Raw genomic sequence first — 21,792 nt, 5'->3', positions numbered from 1 at the left:
AAAGCTAAAGGGTAAAATCCAGATCCTAGATTCAAAAAGAAGAAGGCTGAAAAGCTATTGTGGGCCTGTGGAGATGGCTCCGTTGGTGAAGTGTTTACTGCATGGGAATGAATGAGGACCTGAGTTTGATCCCCAGCACCCTGTAAAAATGCTAAGTATGGTAGCATTTGTTTGTAATGCCGGCACTGGGAGGCAGAGACAGGTGGAGCCCGGGGATTTGTTGGCCAGCTAGCCCTTCCTAATCGGCAAACTCTAGCCAGTGAGAGATCCTGTCAGAACCAAGGTGGGTGGTCTGTGAGGAACAACACCCAGAGCTGACCTTCAGCTTCCACATATGCACACACATGTGCACCCACCCACACAGTGCACCCTCATACCTATGAACACACAGAGACAGAAAGAATCATTGTGGAGATAATTCAAAAATTTAATAAATTATATATTCATTGATGTCCAGAAATAGTATTTTAGAAAACATATTACCCATGGCAATAAAAATCTCTTTTTAAAGTTTTTTTTAAGTTATTTCAGTGTGTGGACATGTGCACGTGTGTGCAGGTGTTCGCAGAAGCCATAGACATCATCAAATCTTCTGGAATTAGCCATGAGCCACCCTACCTGAGTGGGTGCTTAGAATCAAAATCAGGTCCTCTGCAAACGTGTTTTTAACTGCTGAAGCGTCTCTCCAGCTCCAAAACTAATCTCTAAAGAGGTTCTATTATCGACCAAGAAACTGAAATCCAAAAAGGAAAAGGATTTTGCCTAAGAGTCACAGCTGGACAGCAGCAGCAGCATGGCCCGCCCAGGTCTGTCTGCCTCCAGAGCCTGCGCAGGCCACTGAATGCTCCTTCCTCTGCAACATCCCCAGGAAGCAAGAGGCGGGGCTGAGATCCAGTGTCTCCAGGATGCAGCCGGTTGTAAAGGGGCTCCTTGTTATTGCCACGGTATCAGCGTCATTTATTCGTTTATTCGACACAAAACGCTCGGAGACGATGATAAACAAAAGAGGCGATCCCCGGGCTCACTCTGGAGGAGGAGACAGATGCTCAATAAGTCCTGGAATCCGTCCAAAGTTTGTAATCACAGAACGAGGTGAAGAGCCATGAGGAAAAGGAAGCCGGCCAAAGCAGAAGGATGGCGGCAGGGTTCCCGGAACCGCGCTCCGAAGAGTAAATAGGAGTGAATGATGGAGACGGGAGAGCGAGAGCAGGCCCGGGTAGGAAGAAGCTTGGCCGTACAATAAGGAAGTTCCAAGTACCAGCAGATGGATGATGCAAGATGAGAAAGCCGGACCTGAGTCGGGGGCCCCCCAGCACCCGTGAAAAAAGCCAGGCCCAGCGGCATGTGACTGTAATCCAGTGCTGGGGAGGTAGGCGCCCTGGGGCTCGCTGGCCAGCCAGTCCAGCTAAATCACTGAGTTCCAGGTTCAATGAGAGAGTCTGTCTGAGTTCGCCTTCTGTTGCCATGATAAACACCTGGACCAAAAGCAACCTGGGAAGGAAGGAGTTTATCCAGCTTTCTTATACCACCCTGGCAGGACCACCTGTCCAGGGATGATGCCACCATAGTGGGCTGGTCCCTCCCACATCAATCTTTAGAGATAGCTCCGCAATCAAGAGTACCTTGTTTCCGGTCATGGTGGTCCATACCCTTAATCCATCACTTGGGAGGCACATGGATCTCTGTGAGTTCAAGGCCAGCCTGGACTACATGGAGAGTTCCAAGGCAGCCATAGCTACACAGAGAGACCCTGTATTAAAAAGAAAAAAAAAATAGCACATGTTGCTTTTATAGAAAACTCTGGTTCAATTCTCCCACAGGGTGGCTCAGAGCCATCTCTAGCTCTAGTTCCAGGGGATCCAACACCCTCTTCTGACCTCCAAGGGCACAGACATGCACGTGGTACACTTACATACATGCAGGCAAGACATTCACACACATAAAACAAAATGAATCTAAATAAAACTTTCAAAGAGAGAAAATGCCCACAAACCTGCCCACAGGACAATCTGGTGGTGCCAATCCCTCTACTGAGAGAACATCTAGTCAGATGTATCTAGGTTTGCATCAAATTAGTCTTATGTTTGTTCCACGGAAACTAACCAGGACACCCTGTCTTCAAAAATAAGGTGAGGTGGGCCAGCGAGATGGTTCAGCAGATGGTAGTTTCTGCTGCCCTGTTCATTTGATCCCTGGGACCTGCATGATAGAAGGAGAGAACTGGCCCCCACGATCTGTCCTTGGCCCTCCACGTACCCCCCCACACACACACACACCAATGGAGAGATTAGAGACAAGTAACGTGAACAGATTTTCGGTTTTAAAAAACATCGCTGTGGTGAGTGTTCAGATGGTCCTGGGGGTCTAGGTCCATGGACCAGATGTAGTCAAGCCAGTTAAAAGGTTGTGGAGAGCTCAGACAATGGTGAACAGGTAAGGAGGGGCCAGATCCAGTGGATATTTGGAAGACGACATGGAGACAGGTAGGACTAGGAGGTGCTGACGGTGGCTCAGAGGTCCCTAGCTTGGGAGAGCAGAGGGAGAGGCCAGTCCCAGAGAAGGGAGGGGCTTCCCTGAAGAACACTGGACGCCGGCAGGTCTACTCTGAGTGGGACCTCGGAAACAACAGATCGGTGATTCTTTTTATGATCTGCCAGTGGAGAAGGGAGGAGGCAGTCAGGTGTGCAGGTCTGAAGTTCAGAAGAGAGGGCTAGCCTGGACACACATTTCAGAGTCGCCAATTTGTGGATAAGGCAGAATCTGAGAGTGAGGGTTGAACCAGAACCTTTAGGACTCAGTGGAACTAAAAGCAAAAGCAGCAGTTGCTATAGAAACAGTGAGGTGAATAGTGAGTGGTGGGACTGGGTGAGGGATCTGAGAGGTCCTGGGCTCAGAGTGAGCCTCGGTGTCGTGCTTTCTGATTCCATCACCTCCCTAGTGACGGAAGGTGGTTCATGCACTCCTCCACCTGGGGCCTGCTATCACTTTGCCTCAGAACAAGCCTCTGCCGGACATTGTCCATGGCTGCTGCTAATGCTTCTGGAGATGCTGTTCTGTCCCCAGACTTCCCTCCTGGTTCTCTCCATGGTTATAAAACAAAGCAGCCCATGTTGTCTTATTTATGAACCAAGTCCTTAGTGGTGAACAAAAGTTATAAGCAAAAAATATATTAACTATATTATATTATAGCATGCTGCGTGGCCTGGGCCTGCACAAGTCAGGCCTTCCCAAAGTCAGTCACTCAGTCACTGATGGGAGGGGTTCATAGGACCCCACTTCTTACTGCTCAGCCATGGGCCACTGTGGACTTGGGGGACACCATCTTCAGGTGTATGCCTGCAGGGATACCCAGTAGGCTCCAGTGGATAGCTTCAACCCCAAGGCGGCACAGATGGCCCAGCGACGAGTCTTCTCAATGGGTGTGCAGTTCTATCTCACTGTGACTTTGAGTTGCCTTTCCTTGTTGACAGATAATATCAAACCTCTCTTTTTGTTCTTGCTGATCATTCTGTATCTCCTTTTGGAAACAGCTGCTCCAGGGTCTGCTATTTTTACTGCATCATATGTTTTAAAATGATTGGTTTTCCTGATACTCTTTCTACATTGAATTTGCTTGTGCCTGGTGAAAAAAAATCACAACTTACAAAACGGTGTGGCATCACCTTGGCACAATGGCAGCTACCTTAATAACCCCCACATTTTCGATGGCCCATATGTATTTGAAGTTTTTCCTTGCTTCTGGCCAGTAAATGGATCTTCCTTCCCTGGGGACTTCCCAATATGGAGCTTAGTAGTCTTGGGCTCACAGCCCAAAGGTAGTGCTGGTGTAGTATTTGCAAAGTGATTTTCAAATCAGTGCTGAGGGCCAAGTGGGACTGGAGAGTGCACACCAGTGGTGTTCCTTTAAGTATAGAGATGGAGATGGTGCACAGTTACTTCAACCCAGGGAGAGGCCTCACCCAGGAGGTTCTGTAGGAAGCAAAGAAGCTGAGGACGCTGAGCTGTGGGTTTGAGTGTCGCACTGAGGGAGACGCACTGGAAAGGAGGAAAAGAATAACGAACAGGTGTGAGGCTGTGAGAGGCCGAGGAGGGGCAGATTGTGGTCCAGCTCCAGGGGACCTGATGCTCTTCTCACCTCCACAGGTGCCCACACACATGTGGCACACACTCATACAGACACACACATACACATAAATGAAAAATAAAGTGGATCTTAAAACACACGCATGCAAAGCAAAAAGCAATAAGTGTCCTTGCTCTGGGCTCTAGAAAAGATAATTCTAACCGAAACCACCACCACCCGCCCTCAGGAGAATTCATAAGCAGAAGCATCCTTCACATGGCTTTGGTGTTCAAATGTATTCTACCTGGAGAGTGTGGCAGAGCCCAGCCCAGGCTGAGACACATGCACACACGGAATGAACTTGGCCAGTCACATCAGCAGTTTTAATTCAGAGAAGCAGAGAAAGCACTGGGAACATTAGCAGTCAGCCACATTGGTCCATATTTTTACCCCTGGGAAGAATGATCAATCAAATATTTCTGAGAATAAAAATGAAAACATCACAACACAGCTTGGGTGAGGACAGGATAGAAATACAAGATCAGAAAGAAAGAGACTAAAAGTTCTTGATATTGCCCCCAATGACAGCAAACACTTCAGAGTGCGGATCCGTCCAATGGTAAGTAAGCAGGTTAGAGGAACCCAATTAAAAGACACCACCGGCAAGCAAACACACCCAGAACGTGGGCCGTGTGAGCTCACAAGCGTCACTGCAACAGGCCAAAGGCGTGGGCAGAAGAATGGAGAAGAGAATCTAGGCTCAGATAGATTGAGTGAGGCTTTGAGACAGAAAACTAAGAATTATTTGAACCTTGTTTGACTCCTGACCCACTGAACAAACATTTTTATAGTCTTAATGACTTTTATGTCTCAAGAAAAACTTTTTTGCATTTTGAATGCAACTGGAAATACCTGACATGATGTGATCTTGTGTCTAATAATGTTTTGGACTGAGAAGATGGCTCTGTCGGTTAAAACACAAACATGAAGACCTAAACTTAATCCTCAGAACCCACTTTTCTAAAAAAAAAAAAAAAAGAAAAAGCCAAGCACTGTGGCATATATGTATAATCTAAGCACTGGGGAGGCAGAAACAGGTGGGTCTCTCACCTGCCTAGCCTACTTGGTGAGTTCCAGGCCTGTGCAAGACCCTGTCTTGGAAAATGAGATGCTCGACTCCTGAGGAAGAATGCCCAAGGTTATCTTCTCATACTCACATGCTCACCCATGAACGTGCACACACGGGAAGAAAGGAAAGAAGGGAGGGAGGGAGGGAGGGAGGGAGGGAGGGAGGGAGGGAGGGAGGGAGGGAGGGAATGAGGAAGGGAGGGAAGGAAGAAAGGAAGGAAAAACTAAGTTTGGTGGCTTTAATTGTGTGTTGTTGTTGTTGTTGTTGTTGTTGTTTTGGTAAAATTTTGCTACGTATTCCAGGTTGACTTGAACTCACTATGTAGTTCAAGCTAGCCTTCAATTCACAGCCTCCTCCTGCCTTAGCCTTCTAGGTGCTGAGATTACAGGTATGCACTATCATGCCTACCTGGAAATAATACTTTTAGGTATTTGCTGAAGTGTTTGGAGGGAAATGTGATGTCTAGGATTTGCTTTGTAATTTCTCAGCAAAGAAAAAAGAAGAAAGGACCAATATGGTAAAACACTAGCAATCATTAAATGAGCGATACATATTAATGTGGGTTATATACTTGTTTATAGTTTGATGTATGTTTCATAGTAAATAATTCAAGATCACTTCGGAAAACAGTGAACTCATCTAGCATACACACTGATTCTGCTCTTACAGAAATACGAGTTGTTTTTTTAAAACTGTCTAATGAGAATGCTTCCCAGCATTGAAGCCCAGCTGACATTTGCCCTGCTTCCATTATGAAATGCCAGAGTTGGGGAGAAAATAAGCCCTTTGTACCCTGAGATGAACCAATAATGATAAGGTCGATCCATCTAGTTCTTCCTAAGCTAATGCCAGTAAGTGTGGCCTCCCTAATTTAAAAAAAAAAAAAAAAAAAAGTGTCATTGGGCCTCTGAGATGGCTTAGCAGGCAAAAGTACTTGCAGCCACACCTGAAGTCCCTGGTTGTATCCCAGCATGTCACCTGGTGACGGGAAAGAGCAGACCCTGGCCAGTGTCCTCTGACTTACACCGTGGCATGTGTGCCTCAACCCCTGAGCACATAAGATACATGCATTTTTTCCCTAAGAAATAATGAATGTTTTCCATTTCAGAATGCTAGAGTCTGAAATAATGTCACACTTCTCATGAGAAAACTGTTTTCCATTGAGAGCGGGTGTATAAATGATAATCTTGCAGGGTTTTTTCTTTTAAATTCTTGGAATTTCTATCTGGACATAGTAGTGCCCACCTACAATCGCAGCATCAAGAGGATTGTAGGTTTGAGGCCAGCCTGAAAGACACAGAAAGACCTTGTCTCATAACAAAGCTAATCAAAAACAATTTTGAGCTTCCTTTAAATGCCAACACATATTTGAGTTGGCCTTCTCAAGGTCTACTGCCTTCTGACTTTTTTGAAGTCATTAAGATGTTGCCCCAGGGTTGGGGATTTAGTTCAGTGGTAGAGCGCTTGCCTAGCAAGCACAAGGCCCTGGGTTCGATCCTCAGCTCAAAAAAAAGATGTTGCCCCAGTACCATAGAATTCACCTAACAGTGTGTGTGTTTGGGGTTTTAAGGGTTGCACAAGCAGCACCATGATCAACCTAGAACATACCCTTCACCCAGGACAAGCCCCACATCCATTGGCAAACACTCTCCATCTCCGATTCTGACCCTCACTCCCGCCCTCAGTCTCCCCCAGTTTGCTCATGGTAGGTGTTTGATATCAACGGAGTCACACACCGTGCAGCATTTTTGATTGGCATCTTTCACTTGGCCCAGCATCTTCAAGGTTCAACAATGTTGTAGCATGTCTCACTACTTTTTTCCTTTTCTACTTTGAAAATTTTTAAGATTTATTTTAATTTTTTATTATATGTACAAGTGGTTTTTGCCCAAGTAGAGGGCGTCGGATCCTCTGGGATTACAGGCGGTTGGGAGCTGCTATGTGGTGCCAGGAATTGAACCGGGGTCCTCTAGAAGAGCAATCACATCTCTCCAGTTGCCCTTTGTACTTTTAAATACTATTCTGTTACAGGATTTTATTGTAATTCCACCAATGAACATTTGAGTTGTTCCTCTTTCTGGCTACAGTGCCGCTATGCACATCCGTATGGAAGTTTTAAAGAGTAGACTCGAGCCTCTGCTCAGGCCCACACACCTGCAGCCACCTCCTTGCCCCCATTGGCAGATACACACAGGCACCTTACTGACATAAGATCTGTAAATTCCCACCCAACAGACAAGCCTAATACCAGGACGCCTCACCTGGGAAGTGAGTTAAATCTAAGAGAGTATTGGCTTGAGGGACACTTCCAGAGATTGGGAGAATTAATAATTAAGATGTTCATAGGTCTCCAAATCAAGTTCCAGGAAAGGCGCAAAGCTACACAGAGAAACCCTGTCTCGAAAAACCAAAAAAAAAAAAAAGAAGATATTCATAGAATCCAAAGGGAGCTACAGATTCACAGTAATCCTCACCCAGATCACAGTGACTTGTTTTTGTATAAATAGTACCTAATCTCACTCCCGACATTGTAGTCAGAGACATTGTCTGGAGCAAACAGTAAATTCTTTGGTTTTCCAGGCTGGGGAGTCGAGAACCAGGGTGAAGTTTGGAACACTCTGTGCCGCCTAATCTTGGTACGGGCCTGTCAGCTGGTAGGCTGTGTAGACGTAGAGAGGTGAACCCAGAGCTTACAGCCCTTGTCCCACACCTTCCGATCCAGGTTGTGTTATTCGGAGTTGCTTGGACATTTCTAGGTAGGAAAGTGTGTTTCCAGAATGTTAAGCTTAGGGACAGGGGAGGATTTTTAGAGACATTCAGGACTTGAGGAACACTTCAGATATGTCATCCTTCCTTCGACCTAGATAGAACTCAGAACTGTAAAGTTAAGTCATTTCATTTTTAAAGGGGAAATTGTGCCTACCTGTGCCCACACAGCCACTTACATCTGCTCAGAATAATTCTCAAGTATGGACCACTAAACACTCATTTCCTTACCAGAGAAGAAACCGGGTGGCTGAAGGACAGGACCTTTGTATGAAGCACTGGATGTTTGTATGCGTCATCTTAAGTTTGTCCAATGTGCATACAGCCCTCACCACCGGCCCCCTCTTTCCCCCAACCCCATACTTCTCCCGCCCCCACCATAATGGTAGGGATGAACCCAGGATCTCGCGCCTGCTCGCCTAGTGCTGTACCCCTGAACTACATCCCCAGTCATCTTCCCTCATGACTGTTCGCCTGGCTCATTTACCAAAATGCAGACAGCAAAGAAACTGGGGGATTGCAGGGTCTGGGCAGCATTCTGTTAGTAATGCTGGCTGGAATCATCTGTGCAGGGCGAGCTGAATGTCTTGTGTAAAGTACCATCTTCCTGTTTATTTCTTTGGGGACAGGAGACAGGAAAAGAGGAGCCAGACAATTTTGGAAGATGTCCACAGTGGTGGCATACAGGAAACAAATGTCTTTATCATCTCAGCCATTGTATCTTCCTTCGTCATGGGTTTGGTAGAGAAAATTAAGACATAAATTTTCTGGGGATTCACTGAACTGAGACACAGGTTAGAAGAGGTGTTTGATGCTTTTTAAAAAGAAGATAAACCTTTAGATGTAGCCGATTGAGGCCCTAAGTCCCTCTTCTGATGAAGACTCTTGCCTTGGTAAGCTATCCAGACTGTAACGGTCTAACACAGCCCCAGACCGACCTTGTAAGAATCCCCTGCCCCTTCTCTAACGGAAATGTTGAGGAAAACTTGTAAATAGGCAGCTGCACCTAAGAGACAAACTGCTGAAAGATCCCAACACCTCTCATCCGCGGGTCAAGTGAAACTCGGTCCACTTTGTTCCCCACTGAGGGCTGGAGGACCCAGGCAAGGATAGGTAGGCGATTGGTATCAAAGACTGGGGAGCCAAGACATTGAAAGTGAAGATACACGTATATGTTTGCTTGTAACTTCCAAAATCAGCATGTCTACAAAGAAATAGATTATCCTAGAATGGTTGGCATTGATTGCCGACTTAGCACAACCTGGAATAACCCAGGAGAAAAGTGTATGGGCATGCCGGGAGGGGTTTTACAGAGTAGGTTAGCTGAGGTGGAAACATGAATCCTAACTGGAGGCAGCACCCATGGGCCGGGGTCCTGGAATGAATAAAAAGAAAAAACCAAACTGAACACAGCAGGCATTCCTCTCCCACCGTGCTCCCCACCCCCACCCCATGATGGACTGCATCCTCACCCCCACCCCATGATGGACTGCATCCCCACCCCCACCCCATGATGGACTGCATCCCCCTGGAACCTGGAATGAATAGAAAGGAGAAACCAAACTGAGCACAGCAGGCATCCCTCTCCCACTGCACCTCCCTCCCAGGACAGACTGCATCCCCCTAGAACTGTGAGGCAGGATAAACCTGTCACTCCCCAAGTGGCTTTGGTCAGTGTTTGGTTACAGAAATGAGGAAATAACTAATACAGAGACCCAGTGGGTAATGGACTGGACTGAGCCTTGGGATCGAGAACCCCCCAGAGAAAACACATCACAGAGAAGCATACTTGATAAAATTTATTTTAAAAAAGAAAAAATAATTTATGCCCTTGACAAAATAAAAGATCTAATAATATAAATGTTTCTTAGAAAATATATGAAAAGATAATATAACAAATATTAATAAATCAATATTCACATGACAGCAAAAGTGGCAATAATTCTAAAAGAAGGGCACGAGGAGGAGGCTGGCCTGCACCCAGCAGTCGCCCTGGCAAGGTCTCCCATTCCTTCTTTCTCCTACACTGAGGTGTGTTCCTGTTTTTAAGAAAACCTGATGCAAGTGAATCTAAACTTAGGAAGCTGATCGGTTAGGAAGCTGATATTTATTTGCACCACAAAATAATTCTTTACAAAAAAAAAATTCTGTCAAGGATCCTTTAAGTAGCAAGTTTCCTAATGTGTTTAGAATACAATTAACCAAATCCACGTGTCCTTAACTCCTTTCCAGTGTAGTTCTAGGGCCAAGAGTGAGGTGTGCCCAAAGTGAGGCAGCGACAGAGGTGACTTGGGTCCTGTCTAAGGAGGATGTTCCTAAGACAGCATGAGGAAATGGGTGTTCGGGCCACCCTCAGCCCTCCGGTTCGGTTCTCCCATTCTGGGCTCTCGTGTTTCTTGCCTCTCTTCTTTCTGGTAAACTGTTCACCCGGTGCTCTCAAGATGAGGAAGTTAGATGTTGTGGGGGGGTGGGGGGTGAACTCATGAGTCACTCCAACAGAGCCAAGTGAGGGGAGAATGTGGGGTTCTGGGTGTGTGTTGGATGTGACTGGGGGAAGTGGAAATAATCCTCGATTCTTGATGTGGTGCTTTTGAGGTCCCTCTTTCAGAAGGGACCTCGGATTCCCTGAGAAGGAGCAGCCCAGTCTGGCCTTCCTTGGATGGGACATGTCTTCAGGGGGACGCAGGAGGGCCTATTTGTCACACTCCTCCTGGCTGCCTTCAGCACAGTGGTAGTGCTGCTCACAGAACTCCTGGATCCGGCTACAAGCCTCCAGCATCATCACCTCGGGGACCGTGATGACAACTCGGAAGAAATTCGGGTACTCGAAACACTGCAAAAACAAGGACTTGTTATCTCCAGGGCAACCGCATCGGATACTGGCTCACCCTCGCATAGCCAGGCCTCTACTCTGCAAGACAGGGCCATGTCATTGCATCAGGGGTATCAGTTTGCTCTCACACCCCATCCCTGGAGTGCGGAGTCAGCAACTGAGTTAATTCATCTTAAAATTGGCGGTTCCCCTCCCACCCAGTGTTTCCAACTTTTCTTCCTGGTCCTGAGGGGATAATGATGGGGGAGAAACTGATTTGAAGTAGAAGCCATAAAACACATCGGTTGGAATCTTATCAAATGAGAACACTTGGCATGGAGAGAAGGTTAGGCTAAAACACAGCTCAGGAAGACCTCTGGGGTCTCCAGGAGCTGTTGGGAATGTCCAGAGACACCCGCACTCACCGTTGCTGGGAGGCAGTGGACAGACTGCTCCGCAAATAACTGCTCTGTAAACTCCACATCATTCTCAAATTCTGGGAAATGTTCCATCTCGATTCCAACCTGAACCAACAATAAGAGGGGGAACCAGCACGTCACCGGAGGAACACAGGCCACTTTCCTATGCCCGAAATGAGAGCAGGGACTCCTTGAAAGCTGTCTGGGAACTCTCCCACCCATAACTAGAGCACCAACACTGGGACTCGGGAGCTCCTTGCAGGGAGGAGGGGCCATGTTTATATTCATATTCTAGTTTATTGGAGGCTTCCTTCCTGGATACCGATAAATAAAAATAGGAAAAGAATACCATTTCTCTTTTCTCAAAAGAGGTAAAATTAGCATTAGGAGCAGGTCATTTTTACTTTGTAGGGTCTACCTCATCAATTGTAGACATTTAGCATCCCTGGGCTACAAATGGCAATAGTGACCCTGAAGACAAAATCCTCATGTGGTCCCCCTACCTCTGAAGGCACCAACATCACTCTCAGCCATGAAACACAAAGCACACCTTTGAGTAACTGTACTGAGAACTAGGTTATCGAGAGAGTTTTGTGAACACAGGTTAAACCGAAGCACAGGGGTAATTCATAACAAGACAGTTCCTCAAACTGAGACAGGGACCGGTGCCTAACTCACTGTCGTTGTAGATGGAAGCATACCCTGCATGACCACCCATGATGATCCTGCCAAGCCAGCTTCCTGTGCTTTATCACGTCTACACACGCGCACGCGCACGCTCACACACTTACCATAAGGTACATGGCTCCAGAAGGGCGGACTGGCTGGAGTCCAGGAATGGCAGCCAATGCCCCATAGCAGAGGTCCGCATTGGACTATGAGAAGAGGCAGAGATAGAGAAAAAAAAATCAAGGATCAAATCTTAAGTAAAAGAAAAACATAATTTTTACATGTAATGTTTTGTATAATAAAATTATCTTTTTTTTAAAAAAAAAAAAAAAAGAAAGAAAAACATCATTGAAGGTACAGCCTTCATTAAAGGCCACACACCTAGACTTAACATCATAGCACAAAGAGGTAATAAGAACAAAACCCATCACTTGAAGTTCTTAGTGAGACAGAGTGAATTACAGGAAGTGAGGAATGTGCCTATAGAAAATGACATTGATCCACCTTCTGATTTGGAAGCCCCACATTGAAACAGTGGTCCAGAATTTAGGGACAATTATTCCTAGTTCCACTGGTGTGCTCTCTGGCCCCCAAACTCCTCGAGTGGAAGGCTCCCAGCTGCCCTTTACCTTCAGGAAGCTTAAAGTGTCGTGGTAGAACTCTTGAGGGGTACGCTGAAGGATACTCTTGAGAGCTCCTTGGACAATGGTGCATGGCCCCAGGATCCGCTGACTCAGCTTTACCAACCCGTCTCGAATCTAGAATGTACCAGGAAACAGATTATTTAGCCTTTCTAAAACATCCCTGTGTTGTGACTCTCTTCTGACCTTTCTGCCAGGCTTGTAATCTCGGGAAGTGATGGCACCTCGTGACCCACTTACGTTAGACTACCTGACTCTGCAGTCTTTCTCTGTCACAAGCCTGTGGGCACATGATGCAATGTCTCTGCACCCTGTCTTTCTTGACTGTAAAATGGTCTCAGAGGGTGTTATGAAGATAAAATAAAAAGAGGGGTCATAAAACATGAATGATAGTGCTGTCATTACTGTGATTGTTTGCCCTTTTATAGCCTTAAAACTGGAGGCAGGTGAAATTTCCTCATAGACCCAGAGACTCAAACACGTGAGAACAGGGTTTGGATGAGGAATATCTGTCACATCTTCATTCATCATGTTTCCAGGCACTGTGAAGAATACACCATCAGGAAACCCTGCCTCCGCAATACTGAGTAATCAAACCAAACACGTATACTAAATTATCCATGCCATTTTACCATATTGCTCTCACCTCGTTGCCAAAAATGTCCCTTCGATCATGGATGAGGATCCAACCCAACCTCCAACCAGGAACCAGCCAGCGCTTGGCCAGCCCACCACAGGACAGGATGGGGACGTTGGTGCTGAGGGTGGCCATTGGTTCATATTTGTGATCTGAAAACACCTGAGGAAAAGCGGGGTTCTTGAATGCTCTGGATCCCGTGCCTCCCATTCCTTTCCTTAGACACTGAGGGACAGAACAGTGGATTGGCAGGCCCCTTCCCACCCTCAGGTATGACTGGATCCCACGTGGTTCAGGGAAACTTATCCAAAGGCATTTAATTTGGTGTATGGTCTGGATTAAAAGAAACCAGAAACAAGGACAGTGATGCTAGTCTAACAGTGTGTACAACTTCTGAAAACAGGCACTGTGGAATTATGACTGGTGGAGTTATAGATTTAAAAATAAAAGGTGGGTCCGTAATCCAGTATCTAACATTCCTGGGCCCAACTAGGTTGCAGAACTCAGACTTTTGGAGGGATTAAAAGGCTACCCAGCACGAATGTCATATGTGATATTTCCAAGGAAATCCAGAATAACACTTCCCTAATCAGTGATATTAACAACCCTCCCTTTTCATTTGCACCTTTTTTAAAAAAAAATTTCTGGTGCTGGGAATTGGCCCCAGACTGGAGCTTGATAGCTAGGCATGTACTCAACCACTGAGTTACATTTTGAGGACCCCCACCTACTCTTAAAAATACACATCCATAAAAGTCATGTACAAGAAATCTACAAAGTACCTTTCTAGCCTATCAACTTGGCGTCTATATTCAAGTAAATTCCAACAACTCTTGGATTTCCCCACTCTTTGAGTTAAATAAACAAGTAAATTAAAAGCTAAGGAGACGTGATCTGTATATTTGTTGAGAGGGCTTCCGAAGATCCATTAGCCAACTCTAGACACCCCATAAAAGAATATGGTACTGACACACTCCTGGAGTGTTATACCCACCCAGACTTACCATGTCACCATAGATCTCATCAGCTAAGATGGGGACACACTGCCTTTCAGCCACTGAAAATTAAACAAAAACAACCATGCTGGAATCATTTTCAGGTTCAATGGTCTCACCATTTCCTTCATGCCTAGTCCTCTGTGATCTGCATTCTGTGCTCATGGGTCCAACCATTCTCTTGGGCACTAAATACAGCTGACATTCTTCCAGGATGTTAACCTAAATGCGCCATTTAACCGCATATTTCAAGCTCTCTCTTCCACATGATGGTAGTGACAAAAGGCAAATATGGGGGAAATAGCTCTTAACCAAAATGCCTGGGATCAGGAGATTTGAGGGTTTTATTGTTACACTTTGTTGGGGTTGTTTGTTTTTGTTTGGGGTTTTAAAAACAGGGTTAGGGATGTTTATACAGACTTGCCATTTGAACGTTTCCAATCTGAAAATACAAAATGCACCAACATAGAATGCTTGCCATTTTTGGATTGGGGATGTGCAGCCTGTATTTCTCATTCCCCTTCTTTTAGACTGGCCCTGGGGGTCCACGACACATAATTGACTAGAGACGGAGCAGGCATTTCTCCACCTCCATCCCAGGCTCAGGACTTAGGGACACATTCTGCCACTTGGGGAGCAGCTAAAGGATTCTGCTCTCACCTACTCCCCTGTGCAGGGACCTTGGCACTTACCTGCCAGTATCTTCTGAAGGTGCCTCTTACTGAACACAGAGCCACAGGGATTTGATGGGTTGTTGACAACAAGACATGCTGTTTTTTCATCAATCAGAGACTCCAGTTGCTTTAGGTCAATTTCCCAAGACTTCTCAGGCTGAGTAAGAAGAAAGAGTGAGACTAGGATGTTTCTGAACAATTTAGGGGGATACTCAGCCCAAGGATTTAGTATAAAGAATAAAATAAGAAGTCAATGAGATGGCTTGGCCGGTAAAGGCACATGCCACCAAGCCTGGTGACCTGAGTTCCATCCCCACGCCCCACATGGTGGAAGTAGAGAACTGACTCCTGACATGTGTCTTTAGACCACCACACATGTGCTATTGTTTGCACATGCTAAACTCACTGCCCCATGCATGTACACAAACATACACACAAAATAAGTAAATATAACTTTTTTAAAGAATAAAATCTGCCTTTGGCTCTAACGCCCCACCTGTAGACCATTCTCTGTATGGCAATGATTATTTCTTTTTTTTACAGGGTAGTAACCAAGCACTTGAGTCAAAAATTAAAAGTCAGAGCCTGGAGAGATGGCTTAGAGGTTAAGAGTACTTGCTGTTCTTGCAAAGGACCCAGGTTCTATTCCCAGCACCCACATGATGGCTCACAACCATTTGTAACTTCAGTTCCAGAGGCTTTAACACCCTCTTCTGGCAGGCACACATGTGGTATGAAGATATAATACTCATACATACAAGATAAAATAAACATTTAAAAAAATCAAAAGTCAATTACCAATAGATTGTAGAGCTTGACCTCAATTCCCATAGATTCAGCCAAAGTCCTATAGAGGGAAAACCCGGGTCTGGGAATGAGGATATTTTGTCCTGGGTTGGCCAACACAGCTAAACAGAGCTCAATAGCCTGACTGCAGCCACTTGTCAGAACGACATCCTGTCAAGAACGGAGAAGAGCAGGCTTGGGTGAGTTGGAAGCAATGAACTTACCTCAGGAACTACCAAGGAAAAAGGAAGAGCTGTGCTGAGCACAAACCAAATCTATTCATCTATCTATCTATCTATCTATCTATCTATCTATCTATCTATCTATCTATCTATCATCTGTCTATTTATCTATCTATTAATCATCTATCTATTTATCTATCATCTATCTATTTATCTATCATCTATCTATTTATCTATCATCTATCTATTACCTACATATGTGTCTATCTCTCTACTACCCATCTCTCATCTATCGCTAAATGTTGTTGAAATTGATGGCCACTTAAAAAAATAAACAAATCACTTTAAAAAGAACAAGCTGGCTATGATTCAACCAACTCACAAGGGAGATCTTCGATTGACCTTGGACTATTTTTCACCAGGTTATTTATTTACTTTTGACCACAGATTTGAAGCCTGACGTTTCTCTGAACGCAGATGAAAGACGCCTCTTTGATTAGGAGGCAGACAACAAGAAGGGAGGGGCGGCATCTAAAGCTGACACTGACAGGGACTCGGGAAGCCATGAGACCTCTAGAGTTCTGTCTCAGAGCCCTAAAGTGAGTGAGGGAAAAATACATTCTTAAACACATCCTAATGATAAATTCTTCTAAATTGAATTCGTTGCCATTTGTGAATAGTCTCTCAATGATCTTTTGAAGAAAATCAAATCTAGGATAACTTTGGGGGTCCTTTGCGACTCTGTGACAGCACTACATAAGACCTCTCACACTGTACCCTGATCAGTGACCCAACTGTGTAAGAAGTCCTCAACTTGTCAAAGGGTGGTTCTCCTCAGCGTCCCCCAAACCCCCCACTCCTGTGGGATAGAAGCAAGGAGTCCGCTTGCCCTCGGTGGGCTCTGAGCTGGCCCCCGGCTCACCTTAGCCTCCAGGGGAGCCTCAGCACAGTGGTAATAGGAAGCCACCTCCTCCCGACTGGATAAATAGCCTGAGACAAGACAGGAAAGGAAGCTGGAGGTTCTCATCCCTTCATTGACAGTCTTGCCCCAAACTTCAACGCCGCTTCTAGCTGCCTCCTGTCCTTGCTTAGGGACAGCTCATTCTGTGTAGCCCAGTTGCCACATGTGAAGGGAATTATCTTTCTATGTGGCAGTTTTATTAGAAGTGCAAAGGTATGACGACAACAAGAAGCAGCTCCCCAAACCATAAAATGCACTGCATAATCTTGACTACTATGATTGCATTTTATGACGCTTTAAATAGGGTTTCAGTTATTCCTACGTCCCTTTATACAGTGTCTATTTTCTGAAATGCCATCAACAGTTTCAATGTATATGATCTTCTTTCAGTGTTTTATCTTATATAATATACTTATAGTATCTTTGTACACAGACTCTCTTCTGGAACATTCCCAATGTGGGCTCGCAGACTTGAAGTATTGGCAGTTTCAAACCTATTATAATGTTTTACAAAATTGCCTTCCAGAAGACAAGTTAGTAAGGACACCAACTGTATTCATCTTCTTTAATTTAAGACACAATAATGGTTCTTTCCAGTGACACTGACCAACATTTCCTACTTTATTAATGAGGGAGAATGAATTCCCAGAGACCACAATCATCCCTCCTCCTTTACTGCGCAATGCTCAGACCCTGTGAACACTTCTCAAATGAGGGTTTGATTCCAGTTTCCAAGCACAATTAGTGCCCTGATACTTTGGATAATAGAATTATTTATTTGTGTATTGCGGGGGTGTGCACACATCAGGGCACATGTGTGGTGGTCAGAGGGCAACTTGGTGGAGTCAGGTCTCTCCTTCTATGTGGGTCCCAGGGCTTGAACTCAGGTTGCGAGGCTTGGCAGCAAGCATGTTTTGCCCACTAAGGCATCTCGCTGGCCTTTGTTATAATATTTTTGTGACCTGATTTTGAGTCTTGAATTTGATTGTTGTTCTATGCAGCTTTATAACATGTAAGTAATCCACCTAAAAGTGCGTCCCAGCTGGGCAGTGGCGGCGCATGCCTTTAATCCCAGCACTCGAGAGACAGAGGCAGGTGGTTCAAGGCCAGCCTGGTCTGTGGAGTGAGTTCCAGGACAGCCAGAGCTGAAACCCTATCTCAAGTAAAATAATATTAATAATAATAATAATAATAATAATGGCCATGCCCCTGATTCCTCTTGGAAAAGCTTTTGAATCTGATATTAGTATGAAACCAGGTCACTGTTTTCTCTTTCTGCATAAAAAATGGTTCAGTGTATACAACACTCAGGGGAAGATACACAACATGAAAATAAAACCAAGGAATTACTTATTTTGCCAAAATCTTTAGGAGAGACATTTTGACAGGTGTAGTTTCCCCAAATAGGAAAGTGTCTTGCTCTCGGGAATAACTTCCGTTCCCAGTGTAATAGCCATCCTTTGTTACGTTCTCTCTTACACACTTAAAAATGCATTTTCAAGAGACCAAGGCCGGAATGAAAGCACAGCTTCAAACCATAAGGAAATAAAGGAGCTATTTACAGGGGGCAAAGGATAAATAAATGTATGGCCAGGAAGATTGAGTGCCAGCCAGACTCAGCCTTCGTGGTAAAGATGAGCAGAACTGTCTGAGGAATAACTGTGTTTGGAGACCTAATGGGGAGGCGCCGACAGGAGATGAAATCAGGGAAGAAATTAAACCTCAGCAGCTGTGTTTAAGAATACAGAGTGGGACCCGTTCCCTAAATCTAAAGGGCTGTTTCATCTTGGGCTCTTAAGAAGCATGGATCAGGAAATCTAGGGCCATTACTATTGGTGGAATCCTATTTAAAATCATGAAATGGGATGGCTCAGTGGGTAAAGGTGCTTGCTGCCAAGTTTGACAATCCTGAGTTCAATCCTCAGGACACACATGATGGGAATAGAAAACCAATTCCCACAGTTGTTCTCTGACACACACACTCTGAAACTGTAAGCACCAAATTCAATGTTATATATATATATATATATATATATATATATATATATATATATATATATATATATATATTTCTCTCAGACTCTTTCTCTCTCCTCCCTCTGTCTCTCTCTGTCTCTCAGTCTCTGTCTCTGTCTCTGTCTCTCTCTCTGTGACATACATGCACACACAAATAAGTTCAAAAGCCAGGCACATTAGCACATGCCTGTAATCCGAGTTCTTGAAAGACTAAGGCAAGAGGATCACTAGTTTGAGATCAGACTGTGTTATGTAGCAATGCCCAGAACCAGAACAAAACAAGGAAAAGCCCTACAGACTTTGAAAGCACCAGGGTCGTCTCTGGCAAGCTCACCAATGGATGGGGCGTAGCCATTGTACTTCCCGGAGTCCAGGGCATCCTTCATGGCTTGGGTAACTTCAGGGTCTGTAGGCAGGTTTCCAAACACTGTAGGGTCCCCTGTTCATGGAAGAGGAAGGCAAAAGAGCCACCAAAGTTTACATCCCCATGTTTGGGTCTCATCCTCTCATCTCTTCCAGCCAGCCCAAGAGGAGAGGAGGTAGGTGGGCAATGCCAACCCTCCATCAAGTGGCCCACACTCACCGATTGACAGGGAAATCACAGTTTTGTTTGGGTTAGGCTTCACCTTCATGTTGTCCACGATGGCCCGGATGGGATTAAAAGTTTTATCGGACATGTCAGAGGGCCTCACATTCCACCTGGCCTTCCTGCCTTTCATTTTTCCCTGCCCCGAGCTTCTCCCACCAATATTGACATGTACATCCAGAACTGAAGGCAGGCTGCCACTGCCATTTGTCTGAATCACATAGGAGTCCATGGTTTGCAAAACCTGCAGGGAAAAGAAACACCTCCCTGTGATGACTGAGACAGTGCAGCTCGGGATGGGGAGCTATGTCTGGACCTAGGCAGTGGTGAAGGGTGACTCCACGGATGCATGTTCCTAACTCTTCCCTCCCCCCCCCCCCAGACAGGGTTTCTCTGTGTAGCTTTGCGCCTTTCCTGGAACTCACTCTGTAGCCCAGGCTGGCCTACAACCTACAACTCACAGAGATCCGCCTGGCTCTGCCTCCCTAGTGCTGGGATTAAAGATGTGTGCCACCACCGCCTGGCTGTTCCTAGCTCTTTTTTTTTTTAATTTAATTTAATTTAATTTTTATTTTTTTAAGAATTGTCTGCAAGTATGCCTGCAAACCAGCAGGGGGCGCCAGATCTCATTGCAGATGGTTGTGAGCCACCATGTGGTTGCTGGGAATTGAACTCAGGACCTCTGGGAGAGCAGCCAGTGCTCATAACCTCTGAGCCATCTCTCCAGCCCTTTTATTTTATTTTATTTTTGTTTGTTTTCAATTTTTAGATTATTTATTTACTTATTTGTGTATGTGCGTGCATATATGTATGCCAAAGGACAACTTTCGGGGAGTTGGCTCTCCCAGTCCTCCTTGAGGCAGAGTTTGCCCTGTTCCTACTGCTGTGCTGTGAGCTGGCCTGGGGGTTTAGGGCTGGTTTCTTGTCTCTGCCTCTATCTCACTAGAGTGCCATGTTCCTAACTCTTTTGTGTACTTGTAAGGTAGCTTTGCTATGGGTAGGGGGAGTTTAAGAATGTCTTGAGGAGACAGAAAATAAAGTAACAACCCATTTTACCAAATTAGCAGAAAGCATTTAGTTGAACATTTATCTATTGGGGGGGGGGGTTCCCTCTTGTCTTTTGTGTGAATGTGGATGTATGCATGCACGTGTGCCTGTGAGGACCAGCCCGAGCCACCGAAAATGTGTGGAGGTCAGAGGACAACCTCGGTGTCAGTCCTCACCTTATACCTTGTCTGGGGAGGGATCTCTGTCTCATCTCACTGCAGGTTCTGGGATTGCAGATAATCCCCACACTCTAAGTCAAACCAGGAAAAACTGACAAGAAAGTTTGCACCAAAGCATGTGGGTTACCATCTGTCCACACAGAGGACCTCCCCCCACGACAAAGGGTCTTCCCAGTGCTTCAGCCTGGGCAGCCTGATGAGACCCTGTCTCAAAAGCTTTCTAAAACTAAGAATAGGTCAGTGGTGGGGCGCTGGCTTAGCAGAGCAGGCTCTCGGTTCAATCCCTGATTTTACCATTTTACCATCAAGGGAGAGAGAGAGAGAGAGAGAGAGAGAGAGAGAGAGAGAGAGAGAGAGAGAGGAGAATGCAACATGAATATTGCCACTTAAAGTAAAGCCATGTCAGATAAGCATCTCAGCCCTGGGCAGGAAAAGTCAGAGCATCAGAAAGAAAGCCAGGAATGTCCCAGTCACACAGACCAAACGGCCTTGGACATTACCTTCCGAGTCTGGGCAAAGCAGTCTATGAGCTCAAGTGCACTTCTCCACCAAGTCCTGAGACCATGAGCTCAGGTACAAACCTGACCCTTGAAATAGTGTCAGCCAATGGGCGTTGGGCCTGAAGCCCTTATGCTATTGGCTGAGAGTGAGGACTAAGCCCGCCTCTGGACCTCCCCCAACACACACTGATGTTTCTCACCCCAACCCTGGGCCACCATCCAACCTGGGATTTGTCCTCACCTCAAGTATCTAGAATTCTCTGTTAACTCTTTCTGGTCAACAGGGGAGAACACTGTGGAGGGCAGGTAGGATAACAGTGAATGACTTTATTGTCCTCTTTTGTTGTGAAAACTGTTAACAGTGCAGAAATATATTAAAAGCAAGGGTCCTTCTGGCACCCCTCTCTTTGTACACTCTATTCTCCCGGACAGGGGCAATGACAAGGGCTTGGTTGAATATTCATCTGCTGTGTGTGGGACTTGCTAGGGACAACTGTGATCTCCACAAAACTTAACCACACTCCAAGTAAAAACCAAATAAAAATTCCATCAATTTACCAAAATAGATAGACATATGATAAATAGAAATACATAGATATATGCATACATAACTTAATAAAGTTTCAAAGCACAGAATCATGCTCTCCAGCTTGTTTGATAATGTTTATTATTATTATTATTATTATTACTACTACTGCTACTACTATTTTTTCCTATACCTTAGTCCCCT

The 21,792-nt window shown here is 45.3% G+C and overlaps 1 protein-coding gene across 1 annotated transcript; it reads right to left on the bottom strand.

The window, feature by feature from the left end:
* Window positions 1-9,742: 9,742 nt before the first annotated feature.
* On the bottom strand, window positions 9,743-21,197 carry Tat (tyrosine aminotransferase). The gene is made up of 12 exons (XM_006974113.4): window positions 21,063-21,197; window positions 19,334-19,580; window positions 19,085-19,189; window positions 16,696-16,763; window positions 15,604-15,762; window positions 14,824-14,962; window positions 14,141-14,193; window positions 13,146-13,298; window positions 12,488-12,616; window positions 11,981-12,064; window positions 11,196-11,294; window positions 9,743-10,791 (listed from the first exon to the last, which is right to left on the bottom strand). The coding sequence occupies exons 2-12, from the start codon at window positions 19,566-19,568 to the stop codon at window positions 10,651-10,653; spliced, it is 1,365 nt and encodes a 454-aa protein (XP_006974175.1). The 5' UTR covers window positions 19,569-19,580; window positions 21,063-21,197; the 3' UTR covers window positions 9,743-10,650.
* Between the last annotated feature and the right edge of the window lie 595 nt (window positions 21,198-21,792).

The sequence above is a fragment of the Peromyscus maniculatus genome, chromosome 5 (assembly GCF_049852395.1).
Source record: "Peromyscus maniculatus bairdii isolate BWxNUB_F1_BW_parent chromosome 5, HU_Pman_BW_mat_3.1, whole genome shotgun sequence".
In the NCBI taxonomy this organism is placed as follows: Eukaryota; Metazoa; Chordata; class Mammalia; order Rodentia; family Cricetidae; genus Peromyscus; species Peromyscus maniculatus.
Note: the sequence above shows the minus strand (reverse complement) of the source record. Positions and strands in the feature narration are given on the sequence as shown.